The sequence below is a fragment of the Coregonus clupeaformis genome, chromosome 2, assembly GCF_020615455.1.
Source record: "Coregonus clupeaformis isolate EN_2021a chromosome 2, ASM2061545v1, whole genome shotgun sequence".
NCBI classification, from domain to species: Eukaryota; Metazoa; Chordata; class Actinopteri; order Salmoniformes; family Salmonidae; genus Coregonus; species Coregonus clupeaformis.
Window position 1 is genome coordinate 11,117,632 of NC_059193.1, and position 21,366 is coordinate 11,138,997.

The 21,366-nt window shown below is 47.4% G+C and overlaps 2 protein-coding genes across 2 annotated transcripts; one reads left to right on the plus strand and one right to left on the minus strand.

Moving 5' to 3' along the window:
• The first annotated feature begins 1,915 nt into the window (after positions 1-1,915).
• On the plus strand, positions 1,916-5,037 carry LOC121533530 (protein RD3-like). The gene is made up of 3 exons (XM_041839564.2): positions 1,916-2,141; positions 2,620-2,924; positions 3,124-5,037. Exons 2-3 carry the CDS (start codon positions 2,620-2,622, stop codon positions 3,488-3,490), a joined length of 672 nt encoding a protein of 223 aa, XP_041695498.1. The 5' UTR covers positions 1,916-2,141; the 3' UTR covers positions 3,491-5,037.
• On the minus strand, positions 4,016-10,830 carry LOC121533526 (syntaxin-5). Its single transcript, XM_041839550.1, has 11 exons — positions 10,738-10,830; positions 9,955-10,203; positions 8,089-8,159; positions 7,181-7,236; positions 7,008-7,078; positions 6,677-6,793; positions 6,500-6,556; positions 6,298-6,379; positions 6,057-6,163; positions 5,858-5,979; positions 4,016-5,628 (listed from the first exon to the last, which is right to left on the minus strand). Exons 2-11 carry the CDS (start codon positions 10,015-10,017, stop codon positions 5,469-5,471), a joined length of 906 nt encoding a protein of 301 aa, XP_041695484.1. The 5' UTR covers positions 10,018-10,203; positions 10,738-10,830; the 3' UTR covers positions 4,016-5,468.
• Between the last annotated feature and the right edge of the window lie 10,536 nt (positions 10,831-21,366).

Below are 21,366 nucleotides of genomic sequence, written 5' to 3' on the forward strand. Positions count from 1 at the left end.
TTCAAGTTAGCCAAACCAGACTAACCATTAGCCAGCTAGCCTCTAACGTTAACTCGCTAGGATGAGTTATCATTTATGCCCAGATCCTGTTTATACTGATGTGAAATCCAACGCAACAACTTCAGATACACTTAGATTTGTTAATTCACAGGTGGCAGAATACAGGTTTAATGGAAATATTTCAGCAGCCGCGTGACTGGTGATGGTTTCAAAATCTGCTATCATTTCATTTCAACAATTGCATGCTAAGAAACCGCGAGTCTCATGCCGCCCGACAAGCCAACAAAAACCGATTTGACATGAGGCGTGGGTCAGTGACGTATGGTCAGAGTGGAGGGGGAAAATTTAGGAAAGTCCTCGCAGCGATGAAGGCCTCTTTGATGACACCTAGCGATGAAAGATGATACTGTATGATGAAACTATATAAATAGAGAGATCTTTTCAAGAGGGGGTCTTCAGCTTTAGTTTAATAATAATAATAATATGCCATTTAGCAGACGCTTTTATCCAAAGCGACTTACAGTCATGCGTGCATACATTTTTTTTTTTTGTGTATGGGTGGTCCCGGGGATCGAACCCACTACCTTGGTTACAAGCGCCGTGCTCTACCAGCTGAGCTACAGAGGACCACCAGTTTAGTCTTCGACCACAAGTTATAACATTATCAATCATTGCAGAAATTACAATCACTGCAGAAAATATAAAGAGAACCTTCATTTTCTCTGGATATAAATTATGTCATTGTTATGTCCATATTGTAATACTAGGCCCATTGACTAGTTTGTGAAACAGATACATATTGATAAATGGTCAACATTGCCAAGGTCAAGGACAACACATTTTTGAACATTTGATATGAAAACACAAGCATCTGAAATAAATGTTCAGACTATAACGCTCATGTTCAGACTATAACGCTCATGTTCAGATTACATAACATGAGTGTGTCATCCATTATAGGGCATCTGAGTGACACTCCCCCTACCCATCCACCCGCTCCACCCTACCCCCATCCACCCACCCATCCAACTCAGTCTCTCTCATTAGTAGGTTACAGCAATCTCACCCACCAGCCATCTCTCTCTCTCTCTCTCTCTCTCTCTCTCTCTCTCTCTCTCTCTCTCCCCCTTTTCTCTCGTTCTCTTTCTCTCTCTCTTTCCCGCTCCCTCCTTTTCTGTCTATCTCTCTCTCTGTCTCTTTTATCTCGTTCTCTCTCTCTCTCTATATGAGACGTGGTTACTTCTCTAACCCCTCTTGGTTTCCACACCACTCAGCATTGAGGCGGCTTTACCTCATGCACAGACCTAATCTCAGATTACGCTCAAATCCAGACGACGATACCTGGAACTGCATCGGAGTTATTAGGATGAGTTATTAGGACGATGATTATGATCTAAATATAATAGTTGTTGATGTTACTATTGTTGTCACTAATGAGGTAGTTTTCCTATATGTGCCTTGGTCTTCCAGGAAGAGTGGAAATACCTTGCCAATGTCATACTCAGCTCACTATAGGTCTAGGGTTCCATACAAATCTATCTGAGCTTTATCATTTCAACTTCATCAAATGCAAGTATCATTGACAAAACCCACACCATTCCTTTACCAACTAGCATCCAAGTAGAGCCTTTTCATCAGGATTCCTCGCTGAGGATATTGCTTGTGTTTTACTGTATATTTAAGGTCCAGTGTCTCTGTTTTGATTCACAGATGACATAACAAAACTGCTGGGACCCCCTGCTGCTACGCTGCTCTAGTTGGCTGTCTGCATATGTACAGACTGACACATGTCTAGCAACACCTCCATTTGTGCTTATGAGGTTAGTCCTGTTGTGAGGTAAAATACCTGTCAATCACTCTGTATATTAATACAGGATTACATTCATTGTCAATCCCGAACAAACACATATGCCTATCTGCCACGGACCTTCGAGGTAGCAAGGTGGTCAGTTAGTAGTGTGTAGGAGTGTGAAAGAGTTTAGATTTCCTTTTAACCATTTTTTCCCCCAGCTGGATACCAAAGACAACAGAAACATATTTTTTATACTGTGAAATGATTTAATTGTCTGCTTTTTGATAAGAAGAGGATTTGTGACAAACAAAGAGACTATTCAATAATTTACTCATAGAATTTTGTAAAGGTAAGCTATCAAACTTTTGTTTGACTACAGGTAAATGTACTTTTACATTGTGTCTTGAAAAGGGCAGGACATCTTAAGACAAAAATACATTGTTGCAGTGAATCTAATTACCTGTAGTTGCAGTTCTATCAATCAAGTATCATATCCCCAGGTGTGTTTCTCTACCTAATGAAGCACTTATCTGATTAAGATTTAAGAACAAAGTTAAACAATTAAGATACATGTAACAACATTTACTTTAAGCATTTAAAAAAAATTAATATCCTGTATAATATAGCATGAATTTGCAGCATGAAAACAGTTTCAAGAATTTGTATTGGTCCCATCCCCATGGCTAATTCCTCTCTCTGCTCTCTTGCTCATTCTCTTTCCCTATCTCACTATCCCCCTCTCTTCTATTTCACTATCCCCCTCTCTTACAATAATTGCCCATCTAGAATGAATAAAGTTGATTTAATTGAATTCTGTCCGTCCCTAGATGTTCCCCTGGTCAGCAGTGTTTTCTCTGGAGCCGAAGGTGCCTGGACAGCGTACGGCAGAAGAACTAGTCACCAACACTCTGATGCTGGAGCTGGGTGCCATGGTGAAGCGCACCGAACGTATCCGCCTGGAGAGGGCGACACAAGAGGGCCGGCGCCAACGCAGCTCCTCCTCTGCTGACTACAGATGGCTGGCCACTGCCCCCGCCCACCAACCCTACGAGCTGACCCCCCGAGACCTGATAGAGCTGCAGGACCTGTGTGCCAGGGTGCCACCGTCTCAGTGTGGCCCTGTCATTGTCAGGTGGGACTTTGTACCTTATCAGTGTCAGAGAGGTGTACGTACACTACACATATCCTGAATGTCACTGGTAGATAATGGAGATGGATTAATGATAATTCTCAACAGGTTCTTATGTCTTCAAAGTGAACTTGGGGTAACCTTTATCGCTCTGTCTCTCTATCAATATCAACTCCTTTTTGACCTTTGCCCTCTACCCCAGGTTCAGGAATCTGGTGACGGAGATCGAGCCGGAGGTTCACGAGGTGGCTCGTCTGTTCCGCACGGTTCTCCGTGACTGTGTGGAGGGAGAAGAGGAGAGCGAGGAGATGAGGAGGAGGTCAGCCGGCTGGGACAAACAACGCAGCAAGAGCCTCTCCTTCGTAACCTTCCGCTCCAAGTTCCGCCCCGCTCCTTTCAGGGGCGGGGGCCTGGGCGGGTCGCGCGGCAACCTGCAGGAGGAGTCGAACTGGTACGAGGAAGAGGTGGAGGAGCAGGAGGGAGCAGCGAATGTGGCGAGAGCGGCCAGGAAAGGGAGGAGTATGAGCATGCCTGATATCACCCCCATCGAACAGAGTGCACTTGGCTGAGAGGGAGGGACAACTGCTGATGTAAAGAGGGCTTTATAGAATACATCTGATTGATTGGTTGAGGAAGGGAGGAATGGGACAGAGAAAGGAAATGCGACAAAAGAGAAGGTCAAATATGTCTCTCGATGAGACGTGCAACATGAGGACAGCTCACACCTCAGCAGATTTCCACTGACTGTTTAGACAAAAGGAGGCAGTTATATCAAACATATACTAGAGTAGAAATGCAAGCTTAGCCAGCAGATATGCCATATTTCTAACATTGTTTTTATTGTGAATTACATTTTCTGAATGTGTTAACACTTGAAATGCATATAAAATGAACTAGATTTTGAATGCATAACATAAAACCTTATTTTTCAACAGAACCTTGAGTTTGTGCGTGGATTCCTGTGTGGGCCCAATACAATGGGTCCATTTCTACGGTTCCAGTCCTTTGGTTGTCATGGTTACTCTATAACAGTTAATTATATTAACCTTCTATAATCCTCTTACTCAGTAAAGAATTAGAGTCCTTTGCACAACTTCCCCATTGTTCTTTTTTTAATATGCACTTCTTTTCAATACATTAGCAGTATTAGCTCTTTATACACTGTAGAAGTCAAGGCATTTGGCTAAAAAAGAGGGAAGAAATAGGAGTGTTTTCTTATTAACAAAGTTCTGGTGGTTAAATAATAGCCTGTACATAAACGTCTGTCCTCAGAGACGTCTGTCCTCAGAGAGAATGAGGAGATGAAGAGGACAGTCTCCAATAAAGCAGGGAGGTCCAAACTGACCAGTTGCGGAGAAGTTTGGTAGAGAAAGTCACTTCACTAGTGTCCTTTCAGCCCTTCATAGCCTGTCATAACCATGTTTATAACAGCTGTTACAACAACCTGTTAAAAGGGTTTATCTCAAATGACAATACAACGTAATGACACAGGATGCATTCCAAATGGCACCTTACTCCCTATTTAGTGCACTACTTTTGTCCAGGGCTGATAAAGTTCTGATCAAAGTAGTGCACTATACAGGAAATAGTGCCATTTGGGAAACAGCCACAGGTAACAGTATTCAAACTGACCCCAGCTGACTTGCTGGCAGGTAAACCAGGTCATCTAAACTGTTAGATCTGCAATAAGTGTTATGTAACTTGTTACAAACTGTTCGGGTCTGACTCGTCACATTGTGTTTATGATTGGGTATATGAAGGGAATGTCCTCGTCAGTTTAAACCACCTTTAACCCTCCTGTACTTCATAAAACAACAGCTAGTACCACAGGTGTCGTCACATTTCTTTGAAATTGAAAGTCCCCATTTGGCAAATAAAGAGACTTGAAAGCACCCCCCCAACAACAACTGGTTGCACTCATGCATGGCGTGAATGATAGAGGGACTTTAAACAATTCTCGCTCTCTTTAATACAAATAGGATAATAATGAGGAACAAAAACTAGAAGACATAATTACAATATGAGAAAGAAAACGTTTGGTTGATGAGTAAGCGCTTCCTGTCTTACAACCAATCAATCAACACTACATGAGGGGTCAAAGAAAATCAACCAAAAACCAAAACTAGTTTGCAGAATCAAACCATTAAATAGCCATTTTTGATTAAACGTTTTATGATGATTTAGTCTCTAAAGTAACAAAGAACAGTATGACAAGTATTCTGGTCATATTATAAAGTATATTTCGATACCATATCCTTTTCATTACAGGTATTTCATTCATCTCTGTGGGGGGAGAACTACTATAATTTATTGGTCTGCTGGACCTCAAGTCCCAAACCGTCCAATAACACTCCACCAGTCCCACTGCCCTGATGCTGTGGCAACCCCTCGTCTCAGTCCAACCTTTCCCATTGTCTTATTTCAGATCGCATGACTCCGCCTGAACTATTGGTCGACTAGTGTTTTATAGGAGTGACCAATCAGACTTATCCACCTTCCTCCTCCTCTTCTTCTCAATCCTCTTCTTTCTCTGTAGTTTCTCCCTGCTCAGGCGAGGAAGACCACGAAGACGATGAAGAACACGATGAGGACGAGGAAGATCTTGACCATGAGCCAGCGGTTGGAGGACACAGACTGAAAGTACTTGAGGATCTCTGTGTGAGCCATGTCCACGTTGAGCTGGGTGTCCTCCACGTTAGCATCAATCCTACAGAGGAGGACAGGAACACACACATAGGGCTTTAGAGAAAGATCTGGCAGTGCTTAAGCATCTCAAAGTTTCTCCTCTGTTCTTCCTTCCTCACCTCCCTCCCTCCCTCCCTCCCTCCCCTCCTCCCCCCCTCCCTCCTCCCTCCCTCCCCTCCCCTCCTCCCTCCCTCCCTCCCTCCCTCCCTCCCCTCCTCCCTCCCTCCCTCCCTCCCCCTCCCCTCCCTCACCTCTGTACTGTCTCCTCCTGCTCCTTCACCATGTGAGCCAGCTGCTGGAAGATGGAGCCCAGCTCTACGATAGTGCTCTCAATGTTCTGCATGGTGTCTGCACGGCTCTGGATGTACGAGTCCTACACCACAGAGAAACAACATTATAGTAACACTGACAGACACACACACAATACAAGTGATAATAAAGTGTTTGTACCTGCTCATCAATGAGCTGGAGCTGTAGAGGGTTAGACTGGTTGTCCATGTCGATGGCCACCTCACCCCCCATACTCCTGGACTCATCCTGCATCAACACTGAACTCTCTGGCAGATGAGATGGTCAGTTAGAAAGAAGAGAAAATAAAGTTCTGTGTTTGAAATTCAAAGAGACATTCGTGAAGTTATCTGGTGTAGGAATGAGAGGCTGAAGGTGAGGTAAACATGGTGTTTTATCTTACTGAAGTTGTTGGCGAGGAGAGGAGAAGAAGAGACAGGAGGCTGAGAGAACTGTTCTCTTCTGCTCTTCTGCTGCTTCAGGTTCTAGAGAGAGAGGCATCGAGAGAACGAGAGAGAGAACGATAAATGTAAACTAGAATTATTAGAATTCTTGAGGTTCAATGGCAGAAAGTTCCAGTGGCCGGAAGTTCCAGTGAATCTTACCTCTGTTCTTACTTCTAGAACTGACTTGAAGTCATTGGACATAGACGCCAGTTTGGACTGCAAAAAAACAAAAAAACGTGATTGTTGATTATTAAAGCCTCAGGTTTCATATGGCTACATCATTTTACTCATCCACATCAGTTACATAATGCAGTAGAGAGGCACTGGCAGTAAGACCTGCAGGGAGACGACGATGGTGTTGGAATGGGTCTGGATGTGTCTGCCACTGGGCGCTCCACGTGAACGGATCAGATCCTGCAGCTGGGCTATCTGCTTGTTCAGGCTGTTAATGTCCTAAGAGGGGGAATAGAGGGAGACATACAGAAGAGAAGAGTCAAACAGGGAACAGCAGTGTAATAGACAGACTGCGCCCACTAAAACAGCTAGGTTTGCCTTTTGACGAGATTCCACCTGACGGACTAGTCATCGTGTTTGCCATTTATAATTCATGACGAGAGACAGCCGACTGCTTTTACGGTATCTGTGTCAATAAAATAAAAAATCTCACCTGCTTGATGATGTAGGTTAACTCCTCAATCTCCACTGCCTTGTCATCAAATAGAGATTTTCTTTTAGCCACTGAAAAGGTCAAAACAGTCATATACGCATCACTTTGACATAAGTTATTTAAAATTGCTATTCATGCCAAACGTTAAAACATAAATATTGACATATACTTACATATAGTGAGTTTCTCTAGTTTAGCAAACGTTTTACTCAAGTCTTCCCCTATTCTCCTGAAGGGTTAAACAGAACAGGAGATTGGCATCACAGTCATAGGACTAAACATCAAAACAGTGAAAGGAATCTGCTAACGCATGTGCATAGCTGCATGAAGGTGCAGGTACTCTACCCTGGATCTTAGAGACCTCTGCGCTATGTACATAGTCATGGAACACATACTGTTTTACCCACTTCATATGTATATACTGTATTCTAGTCAAGGCTCATCCTATATAACTACTGCTGTACACACATTTTCTATTCATATACTGTCAATACACACCATTGTATGCATACATATATATTTATATTCCATACTGTCTATACACACCATTATATACATATATATTTATATTCCGGACTCAGACCTTGCTCGTTCTGATATTTCTTATTTTTTAGATGAATGTGTTTTGTATTTTTAGGTATTACTGCACTGTTGGAGCTAGGAACATAAGCATTTCACTGCAACTGCAATAACATCTGCTAAATATGTGTATGCGACCAATCAAATTTGATTTGTAAGGTAAGAAAATAAGATAACAGAAAAGAGCAGCCTACATTCCAAAAAGATCACACTAAGCTACAATGTGATCAAAACACCATGGAGAAACTAACAGCAACACAACAATAACTGGCTATTTACTAAACACCATGGAGAAACTAACAGCAACACAACAATAACTGGCTATTTACTAAACACCATGGAGAAACTAACAGCAACACAACAATAACTGGCTATTTACTAAACTTCAATCAGACACACAGGTGTCAGCGACACCCCTGAGAAAATGGGGTTGTGTACTGTAAACAGGTTGGCTGGCTCTTTGGGTGAGATTGGTGGGAGTGGCGCTGGCAGTTGGACTCACTTGGCCATGAGGGTGAAGTCACTGCGTTGCTTGAGAGCACTGAGGGCTGGCTTGGTGGGCTGAACGCCATTCTGCAGAACGAAAGAAAGATGAAAACAGTGATCACTGTGCCAGATTACATGAGGGAAAAGGCATAGGAATCTCTGTATCTCCCATAGGTAATGTTCTGTATCTCCCGGCCTTGATCATTTGGGTATTTCAACATCACTGCCCTTGGTTCTCCCATACCTACAGTTGAAGTCTGAAGTTTACATACACTTAGGTTGGAGTCATTAAAACTTGTTTTTCAACCACTCCACAAATTTCTTGTTAACAAACTATAGTTTTGGCAAGTCGGTTAGTACATCTACTTTGTGCATGACACAAGTAATTTTTCCAACAATTGTTTACAGACAGATTATTTCACTTATAAGTTTCACAATTCCAGTGGGTCAGAAGTTTACATACACTAAGTTGACTGTGCCTTTAAACAGCTTGGAAAATTCCAGAAAATTATGTCATGGCTTTAGAAGCTTCTGATAGGCTAATTGACATTATTTGAGTCAATTGGAGGTGTACCTGTGGATGTATTTCAAGGCCTACCTTCAAACTCAGTGCCTCTTTGCTTGACATCATGGGAAAATCAAAAGAAATCAGCCAAGACCTCAGAAAAAATATAGTAGACCTCCACAAGTCTGGTTCATCCTTGGGAACAATTTCCAAACGCCTGAAGGTACCATGTTCATCTGTACAAACAATAGTATGCAAGTATAAACACCATGGGTCCACGCAGCCGTCATACCGCTCAGGAAGGAGACGCGTTCTGTCTCCTAGAAATTAACGTACTTTGGTGCAAAAAGTGCAAATCAATCCCAGAACAACAGCAAAGGACCTTGTGAAGATGCTGGAGGAAACAGGTACAAAAGTATCTATATCCACAGTAAAACCAGTCCTATATAGACATAACCTGAAAGGCCGCTCAGCAAGGAAGAAGCCACTGCTCCAAAATCGCCATAAAAAAGCCAGACTACGGTTTGCAACTGCACATCGGGACAAATATCGTACTTTTTGGAGGAATGTCCTCTGGTCTGATGAAACAAAAATAGAACTGTTTGGCCATAATGACCATCGTTATGTTTAGAGGAAAAAGGTGGTGGCTTACAAGCCTAACAACACCATCCCAACAGTGAAGCACAGGGGTGGCAGCATCATGCTGTGGGGGTGCTTTGCTGCAGGAGGGACTGGTGCACTACACAAAATAGATGGCATCATGAGGAAGGAATATTATGTGGATATTTGAAGCAACATCTCAAGACATCAGTCAGGAAGTTAAAGCTTGGTCACAAATGGGTCTTCCAAATGGACAATGACCCCAAGCATACTTCCAGAGTTGTGGCAAAATGGCTTAAGGACAACAAAGTCAAGGTGTTGGAGTGGCCATCACAAAGCCCTGACCTCAATCCTATAGAAAATGTGTGGGCAGAACTGAAAAAGCGTGTGCGAGCAAGGAGGCCTACAAACCTGACTCAGTTACACCAGCTCCGTCAGGAGGAATGGGCCAAAATTCACCCAACTTATTGTGGGAAGCTTGTGGAAGGCTACCTGAAACGTTTGACCCAAGTTTAAATTGTTTAAGGCAATGCTACCAAATACTAATTGAGTGTATGTAAACTTCTGACCCACTGGGAATGTGATGAAATAAATAAAAGCTGAAATAAATCAGTCTCTCTACTATTATTCTGACATTTCACATTCTTAAAATAAAGTGGTGATCCTAACACAAGAGAAGGCATTTTTACTAGGATTAAATGTCAGGAATTGTGAAAAACTGAGTTTAAATGTATTTTGCTAAGGTGTATGTAAACTTCCGACTTCAACTGTACATACCTGTCTGGTCTGTAGGGATTTGCAAGCGGACTGAAACTCGTTGGTGCGATCCCTGCACGTCATCCTGGCGCAGGTATCTCACCAGCCTGCACTGGGCACGCCAAGTAGGAAGGGTCTGAACGATCTTGGTAGTGTCCTGGAGACGGTCCGTGCTCAGTGGAAACAGTCGCTACACCTCCTGACGTCAACTCCTAACAGCGAGGCGTCGATCCGTGTCCATTGATGTTCAAATATACATTCTCAATGTATCTGTAATGATAGGAGGAACCGAATCAAATTAATTCAAGTAAAGTGACATTTTGCTATGCGGTCACCGGTGCCCCGGGCTGCCTAACTAACTTAACTATATAGCTAGCTACCAATACTACGTCTCGGTTTCCCCCAAAAATCTGAGCTTGGTCAATTTGTTTAGCAATCCAGCTAGCCACCCCATAATATGTAGCTAGCTAGTAGCAAGTAAGCTAACGTTAGCATAGCCAACATTACCACGGCAACACAAACAAATGTTACCAGACACTAGCATGACAGTGCTAAAATATAGAATTATTGCAAACCTTAGCTAGATATAGCTGTTGTCATTTACATGTTCTTAGACACTGAGCTATTTAGTTACGCCAAGCTAACGTTATTTAAAGAGTCGACTCCATCACAGCTGATGTTTTCCTAACCCTAGCGACGTGGCTTGAATGTTTTGTTTGAAGAACGAAAACTTTCGCTCATAACCACTCAAATCAAATGTATATATCTAGCTTTACTCGATAAATGTGATCAGTTTCAACTTACTATTAGCAAAATTCCACAAGACTTCACAGATCTTTCGATGTTATTAGCAAGCTGAGTCTGGTGGAATAAAAGTTTGAATCCGGGTCATTTCCGGATGCCGACGTCACTGCCACGTCCACCACTGCTTGAGCACCAGCCCAAATACACCACCAGATGTCGCCATATGTTATGTTTTCTAACAGATATGTCAACTAGTGCAGCATTCAAGCCAACTGGACTGTAGTCATCTTCTTCCACGGCAGTTGGCATCCAATACATGTTGCATTACTGCCACCAACTAGACTGGGCTATAAATCCCTTATACTTTGCGTGGAAAAAGGGAAACTGATTTTTTAAAAAACAATTATAATTATAAACAAATACCCTACCATCTAACCCTACACTCATTAAAAACTCACCACCCAATTCCACTACTTAAACCTATCTAGTCCTACCTCAGGCCAATGGCCTGGAAGGCCTGGAAACAATAACTCAACACCCTGTTACTCTTCTGATGTCAAGTCTCATACACCCAAATACTTCTCTGCAGCTGCCACCACAACCTTTATTTTCCTCGACTTATGTTTCATCCCTGAGGTACAGTTGATAACCATTGCTATGAACGCTAAAAAGCCAATCTTACTGATGCATATATCACTCGTTGGCCTATCCCTCTACTGGCATAGATCTACTACTCACACGAATCCTCTCAGGATCCATCCCCCTTGACCCATCTTCCTTTACTTTGTCACTGCCTCAGCATACGACACCCTCTGTACTACTTTGCACTAACCCTGGTAACCTCAACCTGCCTCTCTTGCACCGGACACTTCTGATCCCCAGCCCCATGGGCCCCCCTACAATTAACACATACAGCTTCTTTCCCCAATACTACACATTCCTTTGTCTCATGCCCTTCTGCACACTTCTCACACCTAGGAACCTCCCTCCTACACACTGCTGCCACATGCACAAAAGCTTGACACCTGTAACAACATAATGGATTCGGGGAAAAAACTTGTAGAGGATAACTGAAATATCCTAACATCGCTTTGTGGGGCAAAGACTCAACATCAAAACTCAAAAGAACGGACAATGACTCTTCTGTTTCACCACTCCAGCCACCCTTTCTGCGTCGCACCAAACGACGAGCATCACAAACACCGGGAATCTTCCCATTCAGTTTGTCCACTTTCACATTTACAGCTACCCCAGAAATCACTCCTTTCAATGGCGCCTTTTCTTGAGAGCAAAGCAAGTCACAGCTCTTGTCCCCATTCGTGTGGCGCAGAGTGTCTGCTCCCTCTGACCAGCAGAAACACAAACAATTATCACCAGACCACTTCTGGTTACCTTTACCGATACCACAGCACCCAACTCTGTTTTCACCCACCCTGAAACCACATACAGTGTATTTGTAAAGTATTAAGGCCCCTTGACTTTTTCCACATTTTGTTACGTTACAGCCTTATTCTAAAATGGATTAAATTATTTATTTTTCCTCAGCAATATACACACAATACCCCATAATGCAAAGCAAAAACAGGTTTTTAGAAATTTTTGCACATTTATAAAAAATGAAAAACAGAAATACCTTATTTACAGAAATATTCAGACCCTTTGCTATGAAACTCGAAATTGAGCTCAGGTGCATTCTGTTACCATTGTTCATCCTTGAGATGTTTCTACAACTTGATTGGAGTCCACCTGTGGTAAATTCAACCGATTCAAGCTCACCCTCTTCCTCCCTCACTCTCTTCTACCTCCTCCGACTCTCTTTTTCCCTCCATTCCTCCTCCGTATTCCAAGTATATGTCTCTTTATGATAATATTGCACTTTTACTAACATACATCTGATTCTGACCCTCTCAAGGGACTTGACTGTATTCTATTGAAACCTGCTTCATAAGTAAGGGAAAAAATTTCAGTATTGAAAATTAAATGTTATGAACCAGTTAAATGTAACACTATGGTGAAAGGAATGATATGCGTAGATAATGTGGCCCTTACAGAGTATAGTGGAGATAACAGTGAAAACCAAGCTCCAGAATGTGAGAGGGAGACAAACAGGGGGAGCGAGACAGAGGGAAGGCGATATAGCTACACAGATGAATACAGGTAGAGAGATAACATACAGGACTTGCTCAGATCTCATTCTATACCTACTGGCTCCCACATCTTTACCTCAACAAGAGCTGGCATGTTCAGACCACAACTATGTCTTCACCTATCTTCTCCCACTCACCTCTCATATACCCTCTCCTCTCTTTCCCCCTTAATCTCTCTTCCTATAACCTAGTCTCTCTCCGCCTGCCTCAAACCCCTTCTGTGATAAAAGCCTATGTTCTCTGATGCTGCAGGGGAAAAACTAAACAATATCTGTGCATTTAAGGACATTAATATTGTAAATACATTATACAATGTCTCAAATTGATGTCATAAATCTTCTATTGGCTTTTATGTTCTCTAAAATTATTATTTTTAAACGATGAGTCAAAGCAGCACAGCGATGCATGTTTCCGTAACAGATAACACTGCTTTTCTTTTCTTTTGTTCACCAAAGTCACAGGGGACTTTAAACAACATTCATCTTCCTGTCAGAGAGACATGGCTGGCCATAGTCAACACACAGAACATACACACACACATTGTAGGCCTAAAATGACTTGCACTCTCTCTCCCTCTCCCACACACAGATACCATCTAACAACACACACAGTCCAGATACCGTCCACTACCTGCTTCAACACAGCTGCTGCTACAAAAGCAGAGGAAAACAAGCCTGAGAATTTTATCATTATAAAAATATAGTACTACACACAGAGAAAGGTGGAAAAATACAGGAAACCACTTTCACAGAGAGACAAACAGACAGACAGACAGACAGACAGACAGACAGACAGACAGACAGACAGACAGAGAGAGAGAGACTAAAACAAGTTTTTTTTTAAATAGTAAAAAAATGAAGACAGTGAAAGAGAGAAAGAGGGAGTGAAGGATAGAGGGACCGAGAGCAAAGGCAAAGTCTTCTCATGCTTTGTTGATTTCAAAAAAGCTTTTGATTAAATTTGGCATGAGAGTCTGCTATACAAATTGATTATTATATTATAAAATCCATGTACACAAACAACAAGTGTGCCGTTAAAATGGGCAAAAAACATGCACATTTCTTTCCACAGGGCCGTGGGGTGAGACAGGGATGCAGCTTGAGCCCCACCGTCTTCAACATATATATCAACGAATTAGCAAGGGCACTAGAACAGTCTGCAGCACCCGGCCTCACCCTACTAGAATCTGAAGTCAAATGTCTACTGTTTGCTGATGATTTGGTGCTTCTGTCCCCAACCAAGGAGGGCCTACAGCAGCACCTAGATCTTCTGCACAGATTCTGTCAGACTTGGGGCCCTGACAGTAAATTTCAGTAAGACAAAAATAATGGTGTTCCAAAAAAGGGCCAGTTGCCAGGACCACAAATACAAATTCCATTTAGACACCGTTGCCCTAGAGCACACAAAAAACTATACATACCTCGGCCTAAACATCAGCGCCACAGGTAACTTCCACAAAGCTGTGACGATCTGAGAGACAAGGCAAGAAGGGCCTTCTACGCCATCAAAAGGAACATAACATTTGACATTACCAATTAGGATCTGGCTAAAAATACTGGAATCAGTTATATAACCCATTGCCCTTTATGGTTGTTGTCACGATCGAGGTAAGGGGTAGACCAAAGCGCAGCGTGTTGCACGAACATGATGCTTTATTTAATTAAAGCGAAACACGAAACAACAAAACAAATAACGATTCGTGAAGTCCACAGTGACAATGACTGACAAGGAACAAAAACCCACAAACACAAGGTGAAAACAGACAGTTTAAATATGGCTCCCAATCAGAGACAACGAGCCAACAGCTGACACTGGTACCTCTGATTGGGAGTCACTCAAACAAAGAAACACAACAACCTAGAAACAACCAACCAAGAAACAGAACACAAAGAAACGAACACACCCTGGCTCAACATACAGAGTCCCGGAGCCAGAGCGTGACAGTACCCCCTAAAGGCGCGGACTGCGACCGCGCCCAATAAGGGCTAAACAAGGGAGGGCTGGGCGGGCATACCTCCTCGGCGGCGGTTCTGGCCCGGCCTTGCCCACCACCCTCCAAACAACCCCCATAGCGCCCCTGGTCCGGGTCCGACCCCGCTGGCTGGATCTGGACTGGACAATGACGGAGCGGATTGCTTACGCTCCGTTGTGGAGCAGCTGACCGGTCTTACCAGGCTGACGCACTCGCACTCCCGGGCTTGGTGCAGTAGCAGGAACGGGCTGAACCAGGCTGACGACTCGCACCCCTGGCGGAATGCGAGTGGCAGGAACGGGCTGGACCAGGGCTGACGACTCGCACCCTGGCTTGGTGCGAGTGGCAGGAATGGGCTGGACCAGGCTGACGACGCACCCCGTAGGCTTGGGTGCGTGGAGCAGGGACAGGCCGGGCTGGGCTGACGACGCACACCGTAGACCTGGTGTGTGGAGCAGGGACAGGCCGGACAGGGCTGGCGACGCACCCCGTAGGCTTGGTGCGTGGAGCAGGGACAGGCCGGGCTGGGCTGACGACGCATACCGTAGGCTTGGTGCGTGGAGCAGAACAGGCCGGACAGGGCTGGCGACGCACACCGTAGACTTGGTGCGTGGAGCAGGAACAGGCCGGGCAGGGCTGGCGACGCACACCGTAGACTTGGTGCGTGGAGCAGGAACAGGCCGGGCAGGGCTGGCGACGCACACCGTAGACTTGGTACGTGGAGCAGGGACAGGCCGGGCTGGGCTGACGACGCACACCGTAGACCTGGTGCGTGGAGCAGGGACAGGCCGGACAGGGCTGGCGACGCACCCCGTAGGCTTGGTGCGTGAGCAGGGACAGGCCGGGCTGGGCTGACGACGCACACCGTAGGCTTAGTGCGTGGAGCAGGAACAGGCCGGACAGGGCTGGCGACGCACACCGTAGACTTGGTGCGTGGAGCAGGAACAGGCCGGGCAGGGCTGGCGACGCACACCGTAGACTTGGTGCGTGGAGCAGGAACAGGCCGGGCAGGGCTGGCGACGCACACCGTAGACTTGGTACGTGGAGCAGGAACAGGCCGGGCTGGGCTGGCGACGCACACCGTAGGTTTGGCGCATGGAGCAGGAACAGGCCGGGCAGGGCTGTCGACGCACACCGTGAGGCTTGGTGCGTGGAGCAGGAACAGGCCGGGCAGGGCTGTCGACGCACACCGTAGGCTTGGTGCGTGGAGCAGGAACAGGCCGGGCAGGGCTGTCGACGCACACCGTAGACTTGGTGCGTGGAGCAGGAACAGGCCGGGCAGGGCTGTCGACGCACACCGTAGGTTTGGTGCGTGGAGCAGGAACAGGCCGGGCAGGACTGGCGACGCACACCGTAGGCTTGGTGCGAGAGGCAGGAACAGGCCGAACCGGCTGAGACGCGCACCGTCCATTTGGTGCGAGGGGCCGTAACAGGCCGGACCATACTGGGGACACACACCACTGGCTCTACTCCGGGAACTGGAACGGGCCGGACCGGACTGGTAACACACCCCAGTACCTCTCGCCGTGCCTCTAAACCTCCTTTCCCTACTTTGACCAGTGGCCCCGTAACCTGGTGGCCTTTTGAATACGCCCCTTCTCTGCCTCCGTCAGCCCCGTCGTCCATGCCCTGTGCCCCCCTAAAAAAATTCTTGGGGGTGCCTCTCGCGTCCAGTCCGACGATGGCACTGCTGACGCCGCTGCTCCTCTCTCGCCAGGGCCTTGATCCTACCCCAAGGTCCCTTGCCCCCGAGCATGTCCTCCCAGGACCACACTTTGCCCACCTGGGCCATCGCCAGCCTCTCCATCTCCTTTCCCGGCGCTTCCTCCCATGTCCAGTCTGCCTCCGTCTGGACACGCTGCTTGGTCGTTGTATGGTGGGTTTTTCTGTCACGAACGTCTTGGAAAGGAGTAGACCAAAGCGCAGCGTGTTGCACGAACATGATGCTTTATTTAATTAAAGCGAAACACGAAACAACAAAACAAATAACGATTCGTGAAGTCCACAGTGACAATGACTGACAAGGAACAAAAACCCACAAACACAAGGTGAAAACAGACAGTTTAAATATGGCTCCCAATCAGAGACAACGAGCCAACAGCTGACACTCGTTACCTCTGATTTGGAGTCACTCAAACAAAGAAACACAACAACCTAGAACAACCCAACCAAGAAACAGAACACAAAGAAACGAACACACCCTGGCTCAACATACAGAGTCCCGGAGCCAGAGCGTGACAGTTGTGAGGTCTGGGGTCCGCTCACCAACCAAGAATTCACAAAATGGGACAAACACCAAATTGAGACTCTGCATGCAGAATTCTGCAAAACTATCCTCTGTGTACAACATAAAACAGCAAATAATGCATGCAGAGCAGAATAAGGCCAATACCCGCTAATTATCAAAATCCAGAAAAGAGCCGTTAAATTCTACAACCATCTAAAAGCAAGCGATTCCCATACCTTCCATAACAAAGCCATCACCTAGAGAGATGAACCTGGAGAAGAGTTCCCTTGTCACGGTTCAGACAGACGACAAGAGGACCACAATTGCGTCACACCAGAAAGTTTATTTAAACTTAAAGGGAAAGGGATGTAGGGAGTGAGTGAAGGCTCTAGGGGTTATCCCGTCCGATGTGCTGGGTCTGTGCCTCCCCCAGTGGCAGCGACGCGTCCGATGACGCCGGTGGTTGGTGGTCCAGAAGTCCTGGGGGGAGGAAACACAGACACAACAGGGCGGAATGAAACCAGGCAGCAGTACAGTTCAAGGGAATCCAAAATACGTAGTAGCAAGGCAGAAGGCTGGTCAGAGTTACCGGGATTGAAGAGTAGTCAGGAGTCGTAATGGCAGAAGCAGGTCTGAATCTCCTAAGGCAGAAGAGTATCCAATAAACAGGCAGGTCCGGGGTCACAAAACCAGGGTGAGCCAGAAGCGCGAGCAAACAGGTTCCGGGGTGTGAGCTTTGCAGACGATCTGACACCGGAGAGCTGAAAGACAGGGCCTTAAATACTGGGAGAGGTTAGTGGGTAATGCAGCGCAGCTGGCAGAGTAATTAGAGCCGAGCAGAGCAGGGACAGGTGGAGCTAGTTAGGCTGAGTAGAGAGAGGGAGGTGAGCAGAGTGGAAGATAGTGAAACCAATTAAGGTGGTAACCCGGTGGAGTGAGAGGGCTCATGACAGAACCCCCCAAGGGACGGCCCCAGAAGTCCCAAGAGCAACACCACGCCGGGCGGGAGGAGGGGGCCGGAGGAGGGGCTAGAACTCCTCCGAACGGTCCGAGCGAACGTCCTCATCCTCGGAGGAAGCCGGAGGGCCGTGGTCGGGAGATGGGACAGGTCCCGAGACAGGATCAGGCACAGGACAGGAAGCCGAGCGGGCAGGACGGGTTAGGGATCCCTCTGGGGCGGCCCCTTACGGATTGCAGGTTGATCAGGATGCCGTTGGTGGAAAGCGGTGATGAGAGTCCTATCCACAATCCGACTAGCTGGCACCCAGGTCCTTTCCTCAGGTCCATAGCCCTCCCAGTCAATGAGGTACTGGAGACCCCTACCCCTCCGTCTGGACCGAAGCAGGCGGCGGACGGTGTAAACCAGACCACCATCGACCAGCCGTGGAGGAGGAGGACAAGGCGCAGCAGGGACCAGCGGACTCCTGGGCACAGGCAGGGGCTGCAGCAATCCGGCTGGGGGCTGGCAGAACGACTTGTGTTGGTTGCAGATGGGGCAGGCTTGGACGAATTCCCGTACATCCTTCCTCAGAGAGGGCCACCAGAACCTCTGGGCGAGCAGGTTGTAAGTGCGGGTGGAGCCAGGGTGACAAGCTAGGCGGGAGTCATGTCCCCACTGAACGACCTGGGACCTCAGGTCTTCGGGGACAAAAAGGCGGTCAGCTGGGCAAGTGCTGGGACCTGGCTGGTTACGGAGAGCCTCCAGCACCTGTTCCTCAACAGCCCAGGTCAGAGCTGCAACGATGCAGGGACTTGGCAGAATCGTCACAGGGTCCTTGGAGGGGTCAGGAGCGGAGTTAGTAGGTACTGGCCGAGGGGGTAGTGCGGCGGCAAGCAGGCAGGTTCGGTGGCAGTCCTCTCCCCCACTCCCTGATCACCCGGTCACCCAGTCGAGCTGAGGGTTGTGCCGGGCGGAGCCATGGGTAACCCAGGATGAGGGGTTGGCCTGGAGAGGGGGAGCAGGTGAAACTGGATAGTTTCTTGATGGTTTCCGGACAGACCCATCGAGACCGGGGCCGTGACATGAGTGACCGATCCGAGTAAGTGTCCGTCCAGTGCCCGGGCAGGAATAGGAGGTGTCAAACGGAGGTTCTCCAGTCCCAGTTGGCGTGCCAGCTTGATGTCCATTATGTTGGCTTCGCGCCAGAATCCACCAGAGCAGCCAGGGTGTGAGTTGAGTCAGGGAGGCGGAGGTGAACTTGCAGCAGGGGTTTGCGGTCGGAGGACTGGATGGTCATTGAACTCAACCGGACTCCCCCTATGCCCGGTGAGCTTCGGCCCTTTAAAGGGCAGGTTACCACACGATGTCCATCACCTCCACAATAGAGGCAGAGGTTTGAGGTGGCTGTCGCTGGCGCTCTGCAGGAGTGAGAGAGGCTCGCCCAATCTCCATAGGCTCAGACTGATCAAGCTGACCTGGGTGAGTGGCAGTAGATGACAGGAGCCCAGTCCGGATCTCTCCGAATGCCGGTAGTAGGTGGACCTTGGCGCCCCCCCCACGACGGCGTGGTCTGTATCCTACTGTCGATCCTGACAGTCAGTGCGATGGCTTCATCAAGAGTGGAAGGCAGTTCATGGGAGACCAACTCGCCCTTGATATAGTCAGCCAAACTATGGAAGAACGCGTCCACCAACGATGGTGTGTTCCAAGAACTTCGCCTAGCCAGGGTTCGGAAGTCGATGGAATGGTCTGCGACTGCACGTCTGCCTTGTCGAATACTGAACAGTTCACGAGACGCCTCTGCGGTTGGGGGAATCCAGGTCAAACACCTTCAGCATCTCCTCAGCAAACAGGTCGAAGGTTGCACATGCGGGGTTTGACGTTCGAACTCTGCTGTTCCCCAGAGTCGAGCTCGGCCCGTCAGGTGAGTGATGGCATACCCAACTTTAGCCCTCTCGTGGCGGTAAGGTCCTTGGCTGCAAGGAGAACTGAAGTCGGCAGCTAGTCAGGAATGGCCGGACCTGGGTTGAATCGCCGTTGAACCGCTCGGGGTTTCAATCTTGGGTTCCCGGAGCAGCGGCTGCAATGACCGGGGCAGGTAACTCGGGGGCAGGGCTGGTGGGCAGACTGGCTGGGGTCAGGTTGGTGAGGAGTTGAATGATCATGGCGAGTTGTTGTTGCTGCTGCTGGGACTGCTGCTGGTGCTGCTGGAACTGCTGATGCTGTTGGTGGCCGACCTGAAGCAGAGAGGAGATGACGCCGCTCATGCGGCCTAGCTCTCTCTCAGTGTGTTCCAGGCGTAGCATGGCGGTGGGTTGCTCAAGCTCTTCGGTTTCCATGTCGGGGGAAGTGTGCGCTGAGTCCATGATGGTCAGATCGTACTGTCGCGGTTCAGACAGACGACAAGAGGACCACAATTAGCCACACCAGAAAGTTTATTTAAACTTAAAGGGAAAGGGATGTAGGGAGTGAGTGAAGGCTCCAGGGGTTATCCCGTCCGATGTGCTGGGTCTGTGCCTCCCCCCAGTGGCAGCGATGCGTCCGATGACGCCGGTGGTTGGTGGTCCAGAAGTCCTGGGGGGGAGGAAACACAGACACAACGGGGCGGAATGAAACCAGGCAGCAGTACAGTTCAAGGGAAATCCAAAATACGTAGTAGCAAGGCAGAAGGCTGGTCAGAGTTACCGGGATTGAAGAGTAGTCAGGAGTCGTAATGGCAGAAGCAGGTCTGGATCTCCTAAGGCAGAAGAGTATCCAATAAACAGGCAGGTCCGGGGTCACAAAACCAGGGTGAGCCAGAAGCGCGAGCAAACAGGTTCCGGGTGTGAGCTTTGCAGACGATCTGACACCGGAGAGCTGAAAGACAGGGCCTTAAATACTGGGAGAGGTTAGTGGGTAATGCAGCGCAGCTGGCAGAGTAATTAGAGCCGAGCAGAGCAGGGACAGGTGGAGCTAGTTAGGCTGAGTAGAGAGAGGGAGGTGAGCAGAGTGGAAGATAGTGGAAACCAATTAAGGTGGTAACCCGGTGGAGTGAGAGGGCTCATGACATCCCTAAGCAAGCTGGTCCTGGGGCTCTGTACACAAACACAAACAGACCCCACAGAGCCCCAGGACAGCAACACAATTAGACCCAACCAAATCACGAGAAAACTAAAAGATAATTACTTAACACATTGGAAAGAATTAACAAAAGAACAGAGCTAGAATGCTATTTGGCCCTAAACAGAGAGTACACAATGGCGGAATACCTGACCACTGTGACTGACCCAAATTTAAGAAAGCTTTGGCTATGTATAGACTCAGTGAGCATAGCCTTGCTATTGAGAAAGGCCGCCGTAGGCATACCTGGCTCTCAAGAGAAGACAGGCTATGTGCACACTGCCCACAAAATGAGGTGGAAACT